The following is a 17,627-nucleotide window of genomic DNA, read 5'->3' on the forward strand; positions in this document are numbered from 1 at the left end:
TACCTGGTAAAAATACCAGTTTGGAGCGATAAATTATGTTAGTGGTTTACTATTAGTGTTGTTTTAACTATTCTCATGTCTCATTCTCATGTTTTTTTGTTTGGTTTTTTTTGTTTTGTTTTGTGATAATGTAATGGAATGTTGATTTGCGTATTTACTCTGTTTATTACGGTAAAAAAAAAAACCCTCACTGTGAGGTACAGACCTGGGATCAGATTAGCACTCTGCATTCTGCCCTGTTGTTGAACAGGCCAGCTGGTTTTGGGCTGTTTCCAGATCAGCGCTCCTCGACACTATTTAGAGAACCGCAGTTGAACGTTACGCTAACGTCACAAGACCCGCTGAAATTCAAAGTTGGAGGAGGAGATTGAAAGCAGAAAACAAGAAGGTTGTTTCTTGTTTGAACGTCAGTTAGCGTTGACCTGTTCAGTAACGTTACAGACGGTAGATTCATTCAGGCATATTTTCAGGTAAGGCAACCGACGACTTGCTTATCATGTACTTGCTGCGCTGATACTTTGTTAACACGGACAATGTGTTCCTGCTAAAGTTAGCATTTCGCTCTTAGCTAGGCTAACGTGTTGCTGTTCAATTTAAGATAAATTAGCTTGAGATACGCTAGTCAGAGTTGTCTCACAGTGTTGCTAACGTTAGCTTGCTAATGCACCTTTAGCTAGTTTTCAAGTGACAGGCTGTCAATACTCGATGTTAAAAAAAAAACACGGTGTAAGAAGTAACACGGGGTTATTGTGTGTTGCCAGTGTGAGCACGATCGCACGATTTATTTGACTACAGTGCACTCTCTTTGAATGACATGCGATTTCATTTTTGAAATGATCTGAGCTGTTTCTAAAGCGCTGGACGTTGTCATGTTTTACATGACGCAAGGCAGAAGCTTTCTGAATCCAGTATTAGCGTTTCTCCTGACTGTCAAATGCCTAGCTATCCTTAGCTAGGGATTTTAGCCAAAAATGTGCCTTCCATTCATAGCCCATGATAATCTTACCTGATTTGATTACCTGTAAGTAGGTGTTATGAGACCGTCACTGCGATAGAAAATGCAATTGCTTCACCATTGTTTGCACTAATGCTGTTGTGCATGCCATGTTTTAGTTTAAAAACAGCTGCCATCATAAAGTAACCTGTTATGTCACTGTGTTTGCATCACAGTATGGAAGCTGGTGAGGAAAATAGTGGAAATAGCCACCTGAAGAGACAGAGGGCACCTCTGTCAGATTCTGAAGATAATGTCCTCTCACCATCAGGTTAGTTTGTGCATGTGTTGTGAGAGTGTATGTTTACAGGTATATCTTCAGTACATCTGCTTTTTTACTGCCACCTTTGCAGTTATGTACTTTGGTGCTTTTGCATCTTATTGTCTGATGTCTCAGAGGTGAACGATGGCCAGAAGCGGCGGCGCCTGGAGGCAGCTGGTCAGGAGAACCGTAGTCCTAAACCTTCCTCCTCTGGACGCAGAGCTGAGCTAGAGACAAAGCCAGATACGCCAATGGTTCCCTCCGTCCGATCCCGAGTCCAGGAACTCACCCAGAGAAGAGAAGGTAATCCCACTTTAGAAATTCAGGCAAGCAGACTAATTTGTTCTCCCAAGTGTAGATTGAATATTAGAAACACTTCTGTATAGTGCAACATATCTAACTACGGTACCTTCCCAAAACAGATTCAACAAAGACTTGAAAGCTTCATGGCTGTTGAATCAAACTGAATGTGTATGTGAATGTATTCAGACACATGAGAGTATTACAGTTAATGCTGACAGGATTTATGGGACCACTGAAGACAGTGGTACGTCATGGCAGCCAAGGTCAACAAACTGGATTATCTTCATGCAAGATGAGAACTATTGCCAAGGTGTTGAGCAATCTGCGTGGAGCTGTCGTGACAGTGATGTTAGATAAATACTTCAGTATGTGTTTGTTGTTTCAGGAGCAGCTCTTCCGGCCCAGCGGTGCCTGTCTGATCCCGGGGCTCACAGCCTATCCGTCGACATCCACGAAAGGGGTTTTAGAGAGCATCTCCTTAGTAAGGATGCATGCAAACACGCACATTCAAAAATCTCAGAGAAAAACTCGTCACTGTTGAATACAGCGTTAGATTCACTTCAGATAGAGGGACAAAATCATACAAAACTCAAAGAATGACTGTTGCACACATTCAGTGGGAGGGACAAAAACATTTAGACTACGCACAAGGTGAAAACACTAAAACGGATACAAACGAAGGTCCAAAGTACAAACATGTAGTGCAATGATTGATAGAAGTCAATACAGTAAACTAAAGAAGGCACAGACTAAAATGGTGTTTGATTGTCAGGTCACACCTGACTCAAATATGTGACATGACTTTAATTCAATTAATACTGTGGCTGGCAGGTATTAAAAATTTTTTACAAAATATTAACTTTACGCTTTAAAAAACGAGAGAACTAGATTTTTTTTGTGCTGCATTAGGTTTATGTGTATATCTGCTGAATGTACATTTTGATAGTAATCATTTTATATGAATTATATATATTGTATCATTTTGTCATACATAATTTGTAGCTAAAAATCAAAAATGCTGAAGATGCAGTATCACCATTCTGACACAAATAAACACAGAATTTCATGAACCTCAAAATGTCACAAATTAAAACTACATTGAGGCCACTGACTCATTTCTTGAGAGAATCACTGCACTGGACAAGACTGTTTCTTGCTGCCCTGAAAAGTGCCTGGCAGGTAGCGCTCCCTTCCTGTAGTGTTCAAGACCACCACATGAAATGTTTATGTTCAGGTTATACTGTGGATGCTCTAGATTATAAGAGGCATGCATGGAGTTAAATCTGCCAAACCTCCAGCATGCATATTAGAGCAACGTCAGATTGGAATTAGAAATTAATTAAATACATACTGCTGTAAGAGTACATCAGTAGGAAGTGTTCAATTTCAATTTGACTCAGTTTATATTTGTGTTTGAAAATGAATCTTTTATGAATGTTTTCCCTCTAGGTGAGGGAGAATTTAATCAGCGAATGGAGAGGTTTAAAGTGCCAGTTTTCCAGGCTAGCCCCGCTCCCGCACAGAGCCCAGCAGACCCCTGCCCTCGGACCTGCTCCAACTTTGTATCTGACATTCAGCAGAAACTCCAGGACACTACAACACCCAGCTCAGAGCAGGCTTCTCGCATGCGTGATGTAGGTTCAGAAGCTTTTCTCACTGAAATGCATTTGTAGGACCTACATTACTGAGATCAGCACCAACATCAACACCTCAAGTTCTTGTAGTAAGATGGTCAATGAACTAAAAACGCTGGTGATATAAATGATTTACACTTAGTGGAATTATGTGAGTGCTCATCAGGAGTGTCTGTGAATCAATGAATGTTGAAATCTGGGGCTGGGTCATGGTGTCAGCTAAGAGTCCAGCAATGTCTGTAAAATGATTAAAATCATTCTAAACTGAAGCTACTAGCAGCTGCAGTAGCTTTGATTATATGCTTTTAAGAATTAATGAATGAATTAACTGATTTCTCTTTTTTTCTTGTGTCTGACATCTGACGTTGTTTTACTGATCAGCAACGGAATCAGGAGTTGAGTCGGTTGCGACCACTCAGTGAGAATGCCTGGCTGAAAAGGAGCAGCTCTGATCCTTCGTTGACTCAGGTCAGTTTGAGATCAGTTGTCAGTAACATCTTGTGACAGTGTGGTTGATTTGGCAATCTCATGCAGTTCTCAGTTGTTATCATAACTTCTCTAATGCTAACAGAAATGGCTATGGCTAAATAGTTTGAATAGCAGGCTATTTTGTTCTTCAATTGCCATTTAATGATATACGACCGGCATTAAGTTCACACATAGGCAGTCCCCCCTTTGGTTGGCACGCATATCCATCAGCTCAAAGACAAATCCTATTTTAAGTTGTTGTGGGTGTATTTTTTTGTTGTTGTTGAGGAATTACACCAGTTTCTTTGAGACTGTTTTACACACCAGCTCATATAATATTAGCAGGGCAGGACCCCTCCTGGCCCCTCAGCTCCTAACTGGGTTCCTATGTCGAGAAGGGCAGCTCATTGGCCTCCCATACAGCCCTGGGATGTGAGTCTGTGACCAAGTAACTCATCACCCTCTGGCCACTTTTGTGCTTTGACACATGACGCAATGCTGGAGTCAATAGAATGGGCAGTATTGGTTTCTGGCAGGGATAAGAATTGAATTTGGTAACACCATAAGGAAAATCTCAGCGTACAAGCAAACTACTTTGTTGACAGAAGAACCCATTCACATGGCTCCAGTGTTTGTCTCTTTGGAGGAAGGAAGTTCACTCTTGAAATGGTGCACATACAAATGTCTGGTGTGGTTTTGGGGATAGTGGTTGTTCACAGAGAGGATTACCTTTTTACTTCTCATGTCATGAACAGCAGAAAATGGTTACAGCCTCTATGAATTCTCATGAGGGTGATGACAAGGTGACAAACTATTTAACTGTGATGACTGTAAAATGTAAATTATATCACTACCTGTGATGTACTGTACATAGAGTAACCTTGGAGAGGTTTGTAAATATGTGACTAATCAGCATGACGCACCTTGTCATTAATTTCTCTTCTCTACTGGTCACAGTGGCTGTTGTGTATTTTTTGGCTTACAGGGTTTGAAGACATTATTTGCTCGTTTGCTGTAGCTCCTGACATTGTTTCTGTGGATGCTGGGCAAATGGCTTACATTAAGATCATAACTGCCAGCTGCAGTATTATACACACCATATAAAGCTCTTATCTTTGTTTTCTGGTGCTGATATTTTTGCACTCAACAGGCTGATGGTGATGCTGAGATGAAAGATGGCAGCTTCACTGAAGCTCTTGCATCAGGGGCAGAGAGGCATTCTTCAGATAACACAGGTGAGACTTTTGACTTTCCCCCATCCTGTCCACTTTAATGATCACATTTGGTTGCTGTAGTTTGAATAGTTACTTATTCCACAGTCCTACAGACAGACTGTAGCAGCAGAGGTAGTGTAAACTGATCTGCAAGGCCAGTATTGTGTCTTCATCGATATTTGTTTTCCTAATCCAGACTCTGCATCAGCACCAGGACTGACAGTATTGGACATAGTTTTCTTAATAAATGTGTGTTAGATGTTGAATAACCTTTGGAACCTTTGTTGTATAATAGATTGATATGAATACTAAGTATATATCAAGTATGAAGCAGAGGTAGCCTAGTGATTAAGATGTGAGACTACTTTCCCAACAGGAAAAAAGGCACCATGTGACTCTGAAACTCCGACAGGATCTGGAGAGGTTGAAGACTCTAATGAGGGGCAGCTGGTAGTGGAAAGGAAGGGGCAAAGTACTCTACAGGGTGGAGAAGTCAGGGGAAAGACGGAGCACAAGGCTTCATTTGGAAATGAAGAGGACCAGCTTAGGTCCCAACAATTACAGAGCCCGACTGTATTGAAGTTGTCTTTAAGCAAGGATCAGAGATTCTCCAGAGCATCTTTTAGTGAGGATCTCAATGTGTCAGAGTTGCCTACAGGTGATGATCAGAGCTTGCTAGCGGCGGTCTCCAAACCAACTGAACAGGGTGCATCTGAGATGCTTTCATTTGAAGAAGTTGAAGAAATTGGTGATTATCAACACAGTGAAGATGAGATTGAGCCTTCAACAGATGAGGAGTTAAAGTTCTGGAGATATCCTCAAGATAATGTGTGCATGGAGGAAGAGTCTAAAACGACTGAGCAGGAGGAATATATGTGTGCTAAAGAGGAGGAAGGGCAGTTGCAATCATCCAGAGTGGAAAACGAGAAGGGAGGCAGTGTTGCACGTGATAGTGAAGATTCTGACATCCGGGATAGTGAATGTTATTTGGCTAATGTCTCTGCTGAGATTGCTGGCTCCTTTGAAATGCAGGAAGATGAGAAACCTATACCTGAGGAGGATGAATTGGGGCAAGATGACTCTGTGAAAGACCAGTTGACTTCAAACAAAGACCAAGGCAACATACAGTCTTGTTATGAGGGAGCACTCAGAGGAGACATGCATACTTTTACAAAAAAACAAGACCAGAATGACGCTGAACCAGGTAATCATAGTGATGATGTATGTCAACAGTCAAAGGCGGTCCAGACAGTCAGTATAAAAGAAGAGGACATGGATCTAGAGTCAGATGGAAGCGGTCCAAATAGCATAGTGAAGGAAACACAGGCATCTCCTTTCTCAAATGTATCTCAGGCTCTGAAAGATGATTATACAAAGCTTGAATCAAGTATAAAAGATGTAGCTAAACTTAAAGTAGAGACGCTGGCTAAATCAACAGAGGGCAATGGAAGTGATGGAGATCAGTGTTTGATAGAAGCCCAGGTATCAGATCACCTTCTGAAGACCAGTGAAATAGAGCAAGCTGCAGTAGATGGAAGCCAGGGTGTTGTAGATAGGCTGACAAAAAACACTCATGAGTCCGAGGGAGGAGAAAGCTCAAAGAAAGTCACCTTTATCCTGGAGCCCGAGCTAATCAATGACTCCACCCTGTCTGAGACCAATACCTCCATGGAGTCCAGGGCAGACACAAGTGTGTCAGGTGAGAACAGTAAGAAGATGTTGGTGTGAGCACCTGGGCCACCTGTGGGCACCTTAGGAGACAGGAAACATATGGGTGAAGTTCTTTTTCAGACAGAAATCACTGGTTCATTAGTAAACTTCAGCTGCGAACTGCATGTTCTAAATCACATGGTTGCAAGAGGAAAACAAAAACTGCACTTGGGAAACAACTGTGATAAACAATGGATCCATCTGTTGTAGGTTTTCTTCAATTTTACATTTATTCGTGGGTTTTCTCAGACTTTTCTCGGACTATTGTTCAGATTGTTGTTTGTGAATGTGTCTTCCCAGTTGAACTAAGCTCTCATGATGAGACCAACACCGCTGAAATCATCGACCAGATGTTTGAGGAAGTGCTGGAATATGCTGGAAGGATGCAGGGAGAAGATGAAGACACTGAGGACCATGATAGTGGTATTGGCGTTTGCCCTGGAGACAAAGATAAGATGGACATGGAATCTGAGAAGGAGAAAAGTGAAGAAGAGCGTGATGAAAGCAACGCCGATGAGCTGCTGACTTTTCCTCCAAGTGGCATCCTGTCACCCCTCAGCAAGTCTGTAGAGGCTGTGGTTACTCCTCTGGTAAGATTAGTGCATAGCTTTGAGCTGTCTAGATTAAGTGGGGAATCTTATAAATGCAGATCCTCACTGGATTTATGTAACGTTCTTAATCCCACCAATAGCGACTGGCGGTGAGCCAGGAGTCCAATCCTCCATCTCTGCTCCTGACTCCAGGAGAGACCTCCACCCCTCCTGCTGAAACTGCACCTCTATACAGGTAATCACAGCTGCAGCTTGTGTTGAGAGTAACTTCTTATCGAAGTCTCAGTCTTGAATCATCATCGTTGTCTTTTTCAGAACACATTTAGGAAGTTAAAGGCCCAGTTATGTATACTGATTACCACAGCTGTTACCATTAAACTTTTCACACTGGTGTCATAGCCATAAAAGCTGTAATAGAGGCAAATGAAATGTACGACCAGCAGACACATGGGCCTAACTAAAGCTTTGATTTTAAATCACTATATAGATTTAAATATGATAAATAGGATTTTGGTGTTCAGCAGGTTTTATGAACTTGTTGGATTGTACTGTTATCATCTTCAAATATTTTTTTCTTTTAGATACAGGAGCTGTAAAGACTGTTAATTATCATTATAATAATAATTCTATGTGGGAATGTGTTATGTAAGTGATTATTAACATATCAGAATCTGACTGGGTAGTGGAATGGCGCTCTCACCTGTCTGTAAATTGTACTTTCATTGACAGTATTGATGCCTACCGCACACAAAGACAGGTTAAGCCGTCCACAATTCAGAGTGTCACTCCGGGGGTTCAAAGACGAGCTCCAGTGAAGTCCCAGCCTCAACCCTCCGTCAACACCAAGGAGAAAATCACGGTGTGCAGCACTGTCTTCAACTCTTTTTCAACTGAAGAAGTCTTACCCATTGTAACAGCAATATTTGTCTTTCTAGAGAAATATAGTTGATTGTTGAGACTCGTCCCCAGGCCATCAAATGCTGCCAGTTTGAGCTGGCGTTGGACACAAGGCACCAACCCAAAGCACCTGGATGAAACAATGACAATTAACTATATTCTCTATCTCTAGAAAGTAACCTTTAGTCTTTCTACTGTTAACTTAACTTTGGTTTGTAACCATAACTACAACTGCTTTGATTTAATTAAATCCAGTAACACTGAATGACCCATAATATTGCATATTGTCTCGCGTTTTTCCCAGGCGCTTAATGAAGAAGCAGGGAAGCTGCAGACCATCATCCACCAGACTCTGCAGGCTCTGAGCTGCTGCACTGATGAGGAGCACGGACGAGGCTCACTGGAGGAGGCTGAAGCTGAGAAACTGCTGCTGGTCTCCTGTATGTACACATCAAGATCTTTGATTTAATTGTCCCATCTTTGTGTACCATTGAAAAGAAGTCATGTTTACACTGCATTGTCTTGCTTCAACAGCAACTGCATTCTTTTGATACTCACCTTTTTAACATAAAATAACAAAAGTAACAGATTGACAACGGTATTGATAATAATATTTATAAAGTCATAACTTTTTATACATTTGTCATGTTCCAAAGCTTGAATAATTGCACTCAAAGAAGTTAAGTTGTTTCATTTTCCTCTCTGTGATGTTATCATGCTTGTGGAACTTTTCCTTGTCAGGTGAGAAACGCTCGGCCCTGCTGGCAGAGATTGCCAGGCTGAGGGAGGAGAGAAACTCTGAGTCAGGAGAGGCAGCAGGAGAGGACGGGGACATTGTTTCCCAGCAGCCCTGCAGAGGGACTGTCGCCATCACAAACATCCAGCTGCCCCTCAAGGTTGAATTTGTTTGCTCCTCACACAACCGATCAGGTAGCACAGCCTTTTAACATTACTAATACAGTACGACTTCAGTAAAAACCTATCTCAAAATTCAGGACTTAATTCACACATATGTAGTGGTGTTCCACTTTGAAAGGACTGAATTGTCTGTTTACCTGTTTAAGGTCGTCCAAGTCACTACTTCTTCATCCTGATCCGCTATGGGCCCTGTAACATCGTGGCCACCCCACTGGCCACAGCTGCTGATGCTCAGAATGGAGACACCATCTCCTTCCCTACTTCTGTCACTCTGTAAGCTGCATTTCATTAAGTGCTTCAGGTTACTCTGACAAGTGTTACGCTCTGCTTCTAGCACAAATTTTCTGCATTTACATTTTTCTTTCTTTCTTTATCTAATTTGACATTGGTGTTTGTTTGTTTTTTAGCTGCACATGAAATCATTTTTTTTAAAGCTGCAGTCAGTGATGAACATCGCTGGGCAAATCAGCTATGTTTCTTGATTCACAATTCATATATTATCCACCATTTGTAAGTGAATGGTTGCATTGAGACAGCCTTAGCCAATTTGTCTCCCTACAAGAAAAACACAACTCCTTACACAATGACTAAGACACTAACACCAGGTAGATATGATGCAGTATGTACCACTGCATTTAGTAAAATCTTATGTATTTTAACAAAAATTTCACCACAACAAAAAACTGGCATTTCTTACCATATGGTATTAGAAGTAGAAATGGAAATAGAAATAGACATGAATGTGCAGGAAAGATACAGTAGGTAGGACAGTGATAGTCGACCCTGAATTCTTCTTCTTCACATCTCACTATAAACCTTTGACACAGTCTTTTTTTTCACAAACATCACTCATTTTTAAATGATTACGATGAGTCTCTTTGGCACCTAAATCTTTTTGCATTGTCACTGTATCTGTATCAATATCAGTGTGACCATATTAGTGGTATATAGATTCATGCATTGTTTGCTTTGTTTCCTTGATCCGTTAGGAAGGATATACGCTCATCCTTTGAAATTGATGTGGAAGTCTACAGCCTGGTAAGAACAAACTTCTGACATTTTGATCGTGTTGACTGTCAGTTGCTAATTCTATTATAAATGGGCTCAGTAGTTTTATCATGGCACTACTTTATACACTGCAAAAACAAAACATCATGAATACTTGGCTTCCATAGGAGTATATTGTTTGTCTGCATATTGTCCATATTATGACTGCCATTCTAGTTGTAAAAAATCATTTGATTTAGTTTATTTACAATAAGATCTAATGTGCCTGTTTTTTTTCCTTGAAGTCCCACACCTCAGGTAGTAACTGCAGCACGGACCGGACCACCACCAAGTCGCGGGTAAGTTGGTGAGCCAAATAATGAGCCATGTGTTTAGATCAGTGACGGTCTGATTCATTCATGGTGCTTTTACATATTCAGGTCACACCGAGGAAGCTCCTGAATACTATCACAGTGAGTATCCAGATTTTGTTTTATGCCCAGCTATTACAGTGCGTTTCTTTCACCTCACAAACTAATTTCCCTAAACTTTCTTTGTTTTCAACAGAGATCCAGTAACAGTCTGACACGTAAGTTGAGATATATATTGGTCAGTGGTTGTTATAGTTCAAGGAAGCTTAATTTATTTATACTGTTGCACTCATATCAAAATCAACAAATCCAGAGTGGTACCTATTAAATGTTCACAAAAAGTTTCATATCCAAAAGCTGATAAACTTCATTTGCCAGATAAACTATGAGTGGCCATAATGATCAAATGCATTGCTGCTGACCAGTTGATGTTCATCATGAGTTTTTTCAGCCTGTGCTTCTCTGTCCTTCAGCTGCTCCTCCAGCTGTCAACACACGTCGCTCCAGTAACTTTTGTCTGGTGGGTTCCCATAAGATCACCTTGGCCTCACTGGGACACAGCAAGTTCCCTCTGGATAAGGTAATGATCTGCCATGGTGTTGTTGGAAAACTCTTCTCAAACTGTTTTTGTTATCTTTGGAAATTAAAGCCTAGTACACGCTTGTTTTACTCAGACCAGAGTATTGTCTCCTGATGAGAAATGTTCTGAACATTGTTCAGTTGATTTTTTTTTTAAAAAGTAAGAAAGCTAAGTTAACTAAAGAGAGAGAAATAGAAAAAGATAAGATCAAAGCATGTGAAATGTTAGTTTAATTGTTCCCACTGAATTGTACTTTCAGGAAGCTTTTTCCTTCTGTTGAAGTAATTCATAGAATGAAACATTCAGGAGGGGAAGAGCATGTTCACTGTCACCAGGTTTTGCATCTCTCTGTGCATTTGTTTTTTTTTACATTCAGCACTAGTCAACCACTGAAGACACCTCTATACACCGCTTTAGTCTTTTTTATTATTCTGTCAAAAGCTTCAACACACGGGTGGGCTCACTGGTGATGTAACATGTCTGCCCCTCCCTTTCTGCTTCTCTCTCTCTCTCTCTCTCTCTCTCTCTCTCTCTCTCTCTCTCTCTCTCTCTCTCTCTCTCTCTCTCTCTCTCTCTCTCTCTCTCTCTCTCTCTCTCTCTCTCTCTCTCTCTCTCTCTCTCTCTCTCTCTCTCTCTCTCTCTCTCCCCTCTGCTTCCTCCACTCAGATGAAACTTGAAGGCAAAATCAGGAGGCTGCTGGGAGATGAATTTCAGGAAAAGGTTTCACTCTTTTCACAACACTGTCGGCTTTTCACCTCTTACTGCTCACCTAACCGCTGACTCATGATTTCACCCTTTCAAATTAATTGATAGATGTTTGTGGATGATGTTTCGTATGCATGTGGTGAGAGATAACAGCTAATCCTTTAGTTGTCAGTGAAATTCATCACCAATTATTTTGGTAACCGATGAATGTGTTTGAGGAAATATCTATGTCAACAGAAGTCAGAACTCTGACTCCAGCGTCTTCAGTGTGAATATTTTCTTGTCTCTGCTCTTCCTCTATGGTAGTAGGTTTAGGTTGTGGACAAACAACATTTGAGGACGTCATCTTGGGCTGTGGGAAACACTGATTGAGTTTTTGACCATTTTCTGACATTTTGTAGGCCAAACAACATATTGATTAATAAAGCAAATAATGGTTAGATTAATCCGCGATTGAAATAAGTGTTAACTGCAGCACTAGTTATTACATATTTATTTTCTTGTATTATTTATTATTGAATTCCACGCTGTCATGTGGTTATTGGGAGGAAACTGACGGCATAGAAAGTACACTTCTAAACAAGTCACTGTCATTTCACCCATTAAGTTTTCTCTCTGTCAGAGGTGTGTGTGTCTGTCTGCTAACTGTCTGAATGTACAAGAGGAATTTCACTCCAACATGCAGTACACACATTGCTGATACCTACTTGAATTTTTCTTTACAAAAAATGGATGAAGACCTTGTTGGAATGACATTTTTCAGAATACTGTGTTTTGTGTCCTTAACATGGTACTTTTTACAGTGTGTCCTCTCCCTCTTTCTCCCTGACTGCAGGTGCCTTTTCTCTCTCCTCTAGAGGGCAACATCTACCTGAGACTGAACAGTGAAAGTCACTCAAATGTACAGCACCAAGGCTTCCTGGTCAGTGACGTGATGGTTTTTAAATTTTCCTCGATTTAGTGTCATACTGTACGGCTTACAACAAGAATTAGATTTTATTAGAATTCTTTTAGCGAGCATCTGTATCTTAAAACCACACTGAGAAGAAGAAACAGAAGAATGTGGCTCCTGTCTTTGCTAAATCCAAAGTTTAAAAGACTTCCAATAATCAAAACAGACATTTTTCTTGAATGTTTAAAAAAACTCACTCTTACCCTTGTTCCCAGACAATGTTTGAGTTGATCAGTGGATATGGGGTGTGGCATCGCCGATACTTTGTTCTGGAGGAATGTAACCTGTACTACTGGAACCATCCCAATGACAAAGAAACTAAGGTATGGATAGACCAGCAGACTGACCGGCACACAAAGCCCCTGTGTCACATCATCGATTAAATTCTGTTTTCTGTTTAAACCTCCCAGGAGGCCGAGGGCAGCATTTCTCTGTCCAGCTCCCTCAGTCAGTCTGTCAGGCCGGTGAAGAGGGACTCCTGTGCTCGACCGTTCACCTTCGAGCTGGTGAGCAGTATCACACAGCAGCAGAAGGACGACAGCCAGGAAGCCTTGTCCAAGTAAGACTGCATCTCACACACCCTGAAAAATATGGAAGTAGATAGTAAATAAACTACATTTCTTTTAGGTTTAGTTGAGTGCTTCAGTACAATCGTCACATGGTTCCATGCAGCTATTTGGTTATTTTGGGAGGAACTGTTCCTTCAGAGCTCAAATTCCATGACTGCTTTTGATCATTTTGAGGTTGCACATTTTGGCTAAAATAATGCTTAATTTGTTCTGAAAACCTGTTTAAGTATAATTGTCATTTGTGTTTACAGTAAGAATGAAGCATGTTGCTCTTTTAGGTGCAGCTCACTAGTGATGTCACAGAGGGTGTTTCACTTTTGACAGTTGATGGGAAACACCTTCTGTGACGTCAGTGATTTGGATGTGTCCCAAAATGTATTTTTGAAAAAGGGAAGTCACCGTTGGGACAAAGATGTATAGCTTTACACTCTTGTTCAAGTTTCAACTGGGATTAGCTGTGGTGAAGCCGAGCAGACAGCTCAAGGCTAGCTTTCACTCAAAGCAGCCACGCTCTAAATACACGAACATACACAGCCTTGATATATATTAACAGAGTTGATTATGTAAATATTCACCACCTGTACTGGTGTCTTGAGCAGGAAATTTGGCTTTAGTAGGATAAAAATTTGTACCAAGCTGTTAAAATGTTTATGTCTGCTGTAAAGCTGAGCATTTAACATGGGCTGTCATGGGGACTAACTCACTTTTGGAGCCAGCCTCCAGTGGCCAAACAAAGACTTGCAGTTTGTGGTACTTACTACTCATTTTTCAGCCCCGGATGTTTGTCTGGTTTCTCTAACATTCTAACAGTGCTCATGGGTTCACATTGCACAAACCGATTTATGTTGTTTTTGTGCAGGTGCTGGTTTTCAGCTGACACCAAACAGGAAAGGCTGGACTGGATGGAGAAACTCAACCAAGTTCTTTTGGACTTTCACACATGGAACCGAACATCAAAAAGTGAGCAGTTGGATACATCCAACAGTGGGAACCTGAGGGAGAGCATACTGTAACTCCACTGCTGGCCTCAGGGTTGGGATTCTATATGACTGTAGTGGATAATTGTCTGCCTGATGCGCTTTGTTAAAAGTTGATATGTAACTGCCAAATTATAAACATTTGGCAAGTCAACACTTTCTGTATCTCATCTTGATTTACCTTTGGGAGATGTCTATTTGATTCTCGTATTATTGTTTATTTCTTTTCATCTGAATCCAATCTTTACTATTGGTTTTCACTTTTATTTGCTAAGTTCCATTTGAATATTTTTAGTTAGTTTGTCTTTATCCTGGTTTTTTGGAAATCGGGTTTTATTTTGACCTGTTTTTTTTGTGGCAATCAGCTGCTTTAGCCTTTGTAGGCAAATATGATTTGGTCACCTCAGTTGCTAAGGTGACAATAATTTACACATATATTTAAATTCATATTGTTTTTTGTGTCGTTTGAACTGGAAGGTTAATTGTATAGAAACACTAATAAATATTGAAGGAGAAGGCAATCTTTAAGTCTATGAAACTAATATAGGCTGAGAATTAGTGCGGGGCGTCAAATCGTAAAAATCGATTAATTCGAGTTTGTGGTTTAGGACGATTTAAAAAAATAAGATAAAATCGATTTTCTCTTTAACTTGCTCTGCCATCGCTCCCCATGGGCTCCCATAGTTCATAGCGGGCTCCATCCCCCCCCTGCATTGACTTTCCACAGAGAAACAAACACAACAACATGCAGCAAGCTAAGAGCTTGTACCTAAAAAGGCACTGTCTCGTCAGTAGTGTTGTTCACTATGAGATGTACAGGAGCTCGGCAGCCCACAAACACCTGCTAACAACAGCCAACATTAGCGGAATCATTTAAACATTTTGTCCTGTATGAGAAGAAAGGATCCCGGTGGACAGTTTTTACAAATACAGTCACGTTGCATATTGTTAAAGATATGGTGCCCATATATACAGTGGAAAATACAGAGGTTCATCCACATGCTGAAAACTTTGGACCCCAGGTTTGTGCTACGAAGCCACAACAGGGAATATCTCGAGCCAGAGGAAGCAGACAGGCTCCAAAAATGTGTAAAATAGACAGCCAGCTCACAACTCATGTCCTGTACATCTACCAACATGTCATGTTTGCTATGCAATGCAATGCAGATATTTAATTTAGTTTACATATCTTCAGGGATATGAAATACTTTTTGTCAACAAAAGGTATCTTTTGCAAAAAAAAAAAGTATTTGATGAAAGTTTTGTTCACACTTTAAAAATCCCATTGAGAAAATTGATCTGTTTTTAAAATAACAAGCAGTCTGACATGTTCGATTTATTTTAACGAAAGCATTTTATCAAAACGGGACACATTCTTTTCAAAAGATGCACTTTAATTTATTTGTTCAAGTGCGTTTGAAGGTTCACTGGGTTAGGGTTAGGATTGTGCCCAATCAGCCATTTTCCCTCCCTGGTGTCATGTGACTCGTTAGTGTTACAAGGTCTCAGGTGTGAATGGGGAGCAGGTGTGTTAAATTTGGTGTCATCGCTCTCACACTCTCTCATATTGGTCACTGGAAGTTCAACATGGCACTTCACATGGCAAAGAGCTCTCTTAGGATCTGAAAAAAAGAATTGTGCCTCAAAAAGATGGCCTCGGCTATAAGAAGATTGCCAGCACCCTGAAACTGAGCTGCAGCGCGGTGGCCAAGACCATACAGCGGTTTAACAGGACAGGTTCCACTCCGAACAGGCCTCGCCACGGTCGACCAAAGAAGTTGAGTGCACCTGCTCAGCTTCATGTCCAGAGGTTGTCTTTGGAGAATAGACGTATGAGTGCTGCCAGCATTGCTGCAGAGGTTGAAGGGGTGGGGGGTCAGCCTGTCAGTGCTCAGACCATACGCTGTTTGCTGAAGTCAAGCAGACTGTGGACATGGATCACTGGAACCATGTTGGTTGGACTGGCTGAGCATGTCTCCAGACCTAAACCCTATTGAGCATCTGTGGGGCATCGTCAAACGGAGCTCCCTGATGCCATCATGGAGGAGTGGAAGAGGATTCAAGAGGCAACCTATGAAGCTCTGGTGAACTCCGTGCCCAAGAGTGTTAAGGCAGAGCTGGCAAATAATGGTGGCCACACAAAATACTGACACTTTGGACTCAATTTGGACATTTTCACTTTGGGGTGTACTCACTTTTGTTGCCAGCGGTTTAGACATTAATGGCCGTGTGTTGAGTTATTTTGAGGGGCCAACTCAGTTACACTGTCATACAAAGCTCTACACTCACAGAACAGTGCATTCATAGTAGTAGCAGCATCACTACAGTCCCCTCCTTTACCTCACCTTAGGAACATGAGTGAACACTTCAGGCCATGAGGAGGAAGTGATTCATGATGCCAAGAGGGATGGTAGTTTTGTTACAAAAAAGAAAACAGGTGCCCCCCATGAACTCCAGGTGCAGGGGGAGCAGTGGCAGAGCAAGTTAAAGGGAAAATTGATTTTCCTTTTTCTTTTTTTTCTTTTTTAAATCATCCTAAACCACAAACTCGAATTAATGGATTTTAACGATTTATCGCCCAGCCCTAGAGTGTACTCACTTTTTTTGCCAGCGGTTCAGACATTAATGGCTGTGTGTTGAGTTATTTTGACAGCAAATTGACACTGCTATACAAGCTGTACACTGACTACTTTACAATGTATCAAAGTGTCATTTTTTTCAGTGTTGTCCCATGAAAAGATATAAAATATTTACAAAAATGTGAGGGGTGTACTCATTTTTGTGAGATACTATATGCAGTGTGGGATCATGGGAGCTGTTGTCTTCTTTGTTACTACAACCACCACTGCAGATGCAAATCCCTCCGCCATGACTCGGGAGGAAATGTTTACTGATGAGATATATTTAGTTCAAGTAAGTTTAATTTACCTCTGGTTTTGTCAAATTCACAGTATAAGAACACAGTTCAACAAAATACATAACAGGAGACGTTTTAACGCGAAGATGTTCCATGTTCTGTATTCAACAAAATCAGTGCACACTGGTATGTCAAACAGAGCTCCCAAACAAATAGATTCAATGGGTTTAGTTACATCACATTCTTGTCCAGTATATACATTTAAAGTCACTGGATGTACCATAGATCTGAGAGAGTCTGGCAGGAAAGCAGCTCGGGTCAGGAATGTCATACAGGAAATGGTCTAGAATTAGACTTCCTGTTCGTTCCATAGCTCCTCTGGGTGGAGGTCCTGCTGGGTGTTACTTCGCTCAAGGTGATGACAACAACCAAGGGAGAGGCGGGCTTGGTTCTGCTACACATAACAGCTGTGTTGAACTGGCAACACTGCCTGTTAAAGTGAGTCTCTGTAGGTTTGTCACCTTCAGCATGGCAATCATAGGACATAGCAATATATTGATATTATATTTTTTGTGATCTAAAGACTAAATATGGTCTGAGGTTTTCATGTTATTGTTATATGAAATGAGTTTTGTTTTTTTCCAGGTTTTAAAGGCAGTGTGACAGTAATGTGGTGTC

The 17,627-nt window shown here is 41.0% G+C and overlaps 1 protein-coding gene across 6 annotated transcripts; it reads left to right on the forward strand.

Moving 5' to 3' along the window:
* Positions 1-272: 272 nt before the first annotated feature.
* On the forward strand, positions 273-14,613 carry si:dkey-30c15.10 (uncharacterized protein LOC559353 homolog). Of its 6 annotated transcripts, none has more exons than XM_037107753.1 (25): positions 273-470; positions 1,171-1,265; positions 1,392-1,559; positions 1,945-2,040; positions 3,009-3,193; positions 3,575-3,661; positions 4,004-4,093; positions 4,812-4,896; positions 5,252-6,574; positions 6,886-7,175; positions 7,277-7,371; positions 7,866-7,995; positions 8,338-8,473; positions 8,775-8,963; positions 9,098-9,224; positions 9,941-9,989; positions 10,244-10,297; positions 10,379-10,411; positions 10,506-10,527; positions 10,783-10,889; positions 11,556-11,609; positions 12,430-12,516; positions 12,762-12,869; positions 12,957-13,105; positions 13,975-14,613. In XM_037107753.1, exons 2-25 carry the CDS (start codon positions 1,172-1,174, stop codon positions 14,126-14,128), a joined length of 3,912 nt encoding a protein of 1,303 aa, XP_036963648.1. In that variant the 5' UTR covers positions 273-470; position 1,171; the 3' UTR covers positions 14,129-14,613. The 6 variants fall into 6 exon arrangements, with proteins under 6 accessions (XP_036963648.1, XP_036963649.1, XP_036963650.1 ...); XM_037107754.1 differs by having other exon boundaries at positions 4,007-4,093; XM_037107755.1 differs by lacking the exon at positions 11,556-11,609.
* The last annotated feature ends 3,014 nt before the right edge of the window (positions 14,614-17,627 follow it).

This window comes from Acanthopagrus latus, chromosome 8, assembly GCF_904848185.1.
Source record: "Acanthopagrus latus isolate v.2019 chromosome 8, fAcaLat1.1, whole genome shotgun sequence".
Classification (NCBI taxonomy): Eukaryota; Metazoa; Chordata; class Actinopteri; order Spariformes; family Sparidae; genus Acanthopagrus; species Acanthopagrus latus.